The sequence below is a fragment of the Rhinolophus sinicus genome, chromosome 15, assembly GCF_057876585.1.
Source record: "Rhinolophus sinicus isolate RSI-liver-muscle chromosome 15, RSI-T2T, whole genome shotgun sequence".
Lineage (NCBI taxonomy): Eukaryota > Metazoa > Chordata > Mammalia > Chiroptera > Rhinolophidae > Rhinolophus > Rhinolophus sinicus.
The window spans coordinates 78535114-78538818 of record NC_142515.1 but is presented as its reverse complement, the minus strand read 5'-3'; the positions used below and the strand labels follow the sequence as shown (position 1 = coordinate 78538818).

Below are 3705 nucleotides of genomic sequence, written 5' to 3'. Positions count from 1 at the left end.
GGTGGTCCTGGGGGTGGGTTCTGGGGAGTATCTGAAAATCCCAGGCTGGGGTGTCCTGGGTGTTCATCATGGGGAGACCCTGGGAGAGGGTAAGAAACAGGGGCACCGAGGGCATTAGTGGGGTCATCATGCGATGGACCTGGAGACCAGAAATCTTTGGGAGGGGCTGAGGAATGAGGTCAGGAGGTACACTATGAAACAGGCCATCCAGGAGTATTTCTGAGGCAGACACCACAGGAAGTAGGCTGAGAGCAGTGGGGGCCATCTGTGGGTTTGGGAGTCTCAGAACGGGGTGCTCTTTGGGGGTACAGATAGGGAATGGATCCTGGGAGACCTGGATGGGAAGGAGAAGTCTGGGGAAGCAAATTATGCCAGGAGTGCAGAGTTTTGGGGGAGGATGGAATTAGGGGTCTGTGGATACTGGGGTATCCTTCAGTGGGTCATTGTAGGAAGAGAACCCTTGAGAAGCAGAACACAGATCTTTATGGTGGATGTGGGGTTTCAGCACTTGTAAGGGGGATCCTAGGGGTGCTCAGAACATCAGGGTGTCAGAGAACTTTGGATAATCAGACAGGGGAGACCAACGAGGAGGTGGATTTGGGGTGCTCAGAACCAGGGATGTCTTGGCAAGTGGATTTTGAGGTTATGCTTGTGGGCATTAGAAAGAGGGGACAGATTACGAGGGTGGACCTAGGTCTTGGAACACTTGTGGAAAGATTCTGGGAGAGGGGTTGGAGCATCAGTGGAGTAAGTTCCTTGGAGAGGAACAGGTTATGGGTGTGGGTTTGGGGTCCTTGATGGACATAGCAAGGGAGTGAACTGGGGGGCTTAGAGCGCAGGGGAATCTCAGGGGCTATATCAAAAGCAGCAGAACATAAGGGTGAGAGATTAAGGGGTCCAAGTCTGGGAATGTCTTGGGGGTGCACTTGGGTGAAGTCCTAAGCTGAGAATGCCTTGGGGGGCACGGATCGTGGGAAATGGGTTTGACAGGGTTAGGGGTCTGTGTCTGGGTTGGGTCCAGGCATGGACCGACTGGCCCTGGGGAAAGGCAGGACACAGTTGGCTGGGTAGCACCGACTTTACTGCCCCCCCAGCCCCCGCCCACATCAGTAGCATTTGCGGTACACGATGTATGGCCCCTGCTCCTCGTACTGCTCCCGCAGGACCCAGCAGGACTGGAAAGCGCGCAATGAGGCCAGGATGGACCCTCCAATCCACACCGAGAAGTTACGAGTGGATCGCGCCACCACCACCGCGTGCGCCTCAGGGGCCAGAGTGCCCAACAGCTCCTCCTGGAAGCGGCCGGGGAACCCCAGGAAGAGTGAGGAGCCCCCGCAGAGCAGCACGTTCTGGGCCACGTCCGCCCGCACCTCCTGGGGCACCTTGTGAAGACTTTGCTTGACCATGGTGGGGATGCCCACGGGCGACAGCCCAGGCATCTCCGGGGGACTGAAAAGCAGTTCTGGGCACTGGAACAGCTCCTTGCCCAGTGTGACTGCCCGGCCATCCGGCAGCTTTAGGCTCTGCCGGCACTCGTGCTCTGGCCGGGCCTGCTCCTTCTGGAAGTCGGAGGCCACGTAGCAATACTGGTGCTTGATTTTCTCCACGGTGTCCAGGTCCTGCTGCCCCAGCGGCAAGCCGGCGCCTAGCAGCGTCTCCGCCAGGAAGGCGGTCAGGTGAGTGCCTGCCAGGTCCAGGCGCTCGGTGGCATGGGGCAGGTGGTAGCCCTGGAAGACGGGCACCGTGGAGGTGACCCCATGACCTGTGTCCACCACCAGCCCACTGACCCGCCCATGCGCATAGACAGACAGCACCGACTGGGAAGCCACGTACATGGCAGGGGAGCTCAGTGACTCGAAGGCCACCTCCACCAGCTTCTCACGGTTGGTGGTGGGGCTGAAGGGTGGGTCAGAGAACAGCAGTGGGTGGTCCCGGGTGGCCACGCGGAGGTCATGCTCCATCACGTGGCGCCAGATGAGCTCGGCTGCATCCCAGTCCACCACTATACCATTGCGTACCGGCTGCACCAACGTCAGCTCTGGGCACGCGCGGGCCGCCTTACCGACGAACGACTCCAGCACCGCCTGCCCCGTGGTAGCCGACTTCTTCCACTGGCAGCCCACGACGGTGGCCACGGTGTAGGTGGGCTGGGCCTGCCCCGCGAAGCCCACCTTACAAGTTCCTGTGCCCATGTCGATGACCACAGCGCTGGTCTTTGGCGGCAACCTGTCACCCACCATGCTGGGTGCGTCCTGCTGCAGGGTCTTGTTCACCAGATTTGAGCTGGGGGTCAGGCCTGGCCCCGGGACCTCTGGGGAGCTCTGGGGCTCAGAGGAGTTGGCGTGATTTGCATCCATGGCTTCAGGTGGCAGGTGGGCTCCTGGGCAAGGCTGACCCCGTTCCTCTGGGTGTGGAGTGTGGGGAGGAAAGCTTGAGGCTGGGCCACATGTAGGCACAGGCAGAGACTAGGGGACCATCTATGACATCAGCTTGCCTGCTGCCCCCTCAGAAGACTTCACAATTTGGGATTGGGGGCCCTCCCTGCCCCAGAAGCCTCACAGGGTACTTGTCTATGCTGCATTCCCTACAAAGGGCCAAATGTGGAGAAGTAGGATAGAGGGCTCTGCAGATGGGACCTCTGATGCAGTTCCCTGATCCAGAACCCAGAAGACCCAGGAGTCCTTCTGCTGCCTTGGCTTGAAGTTATGTCTAGTGTGGTATTGAGAGCTGGTCACAGGCCTCCTTAGAATATTAAATTATTAATTCTTAGAATATTAATCAGAAAGTGGTCAGCTAGCATGGCTTTCTGGTTTCCAAGAGGGTAGGAGGTTGGATAATTAGTTCACAAACTCCTAGAAAAAGTGCTACGTACCTCATTGCTGAATATCACTATGGTCACCTTCGAAGTACTCCCCTTGGAAAGCTATGCACCGACACCAGCACCTAGTCCACCCTTCAAAGCAATGTTGGAACTGTTTTCCTGGAATGGCCATCAGAACTGTTGTCATATAACGCTTGATGTCCTGAATGTCATCAAAATGTCTTCCTTTCAGTATTTCCTTTATCTTCGGGTAAAGAAAGAGTCATTGGGGGCCAGATCAGGTGAGTAGGGAGGGTGTTCCAATACAGTTCTTTGTTTACTGGCTAAAAACTCCCTCACAGACAGTGCCATGTGAGCTGGTACATTGTCGTGATGCAAGAGCCATGAATTCTTGGTGAAAAGTTCAGGTCGTCTAACTTTTTCACTCAGCCTTTTCAGCACTTCCAAATAGTAAACTTGGTTAACTGTTTATCCAGTTGGTACAAATTCATAATGTATAATCCCTCTGATATCAAAAAAGTTTAGCAACATCGTTGCAACAAGGTTGCCACCTTAATTGTCAGACCTCAAGTACAATAGAATATTACTCAGCCATAAGAAAAGGTGAAATACTGCCATTTGCAACAAGATGGATGGATCTGAGATTATCATGCTAAGAGAAATACGTCAGACAGAAAAAGTCAAGAGCCATATGATTTCACTCATATGTGGGATATAAAACCAAAAGCACAAAGAAGACAGACCAAAAAAAAAAAAGAAAAAAAAAAAAAAAAAAACAAGTAAAAACTCATAAACTCATAGACACAGACAACAGTTTAGTGGTTACCAGAGGATAAAGGGGGTCGATGGCAGATAGAAGAGGATAAAGAGGGTCAAATATATGG

At 54.1% G+C, this 3705-nt stretch overlaps 1 protein-coding gene across 1 annotated transcript; it reads right to left on the bottom strand.

Moving 5' to 3' along the window:
- Positions 1-1106: 1106 nt before the first annotated feature.
- On the bottom strand, positions 1107-2357 carry ACTL9 (actin like 9). Its single transcript, XM_019757610.3, has one exon. It carries the CDS (start codon positions 2355-2357, stop codon positions 1107-1109), a length of 1251 nt encoding a protein of 416 aa, XP_019613169.3.
- Positions 2358-3705: the final 1348 nt, after the last annotated feature.

What these genes read in the sequence shown, in the direction of transcription:
- ACTL9 (XM_019757610.3), bottom strand. Translation starts at nt 2,357, where the DNA reads ATGGATGCAAATCACGCCAACTCCTCTGAGCCCCAGAGCTCCCCAGAG.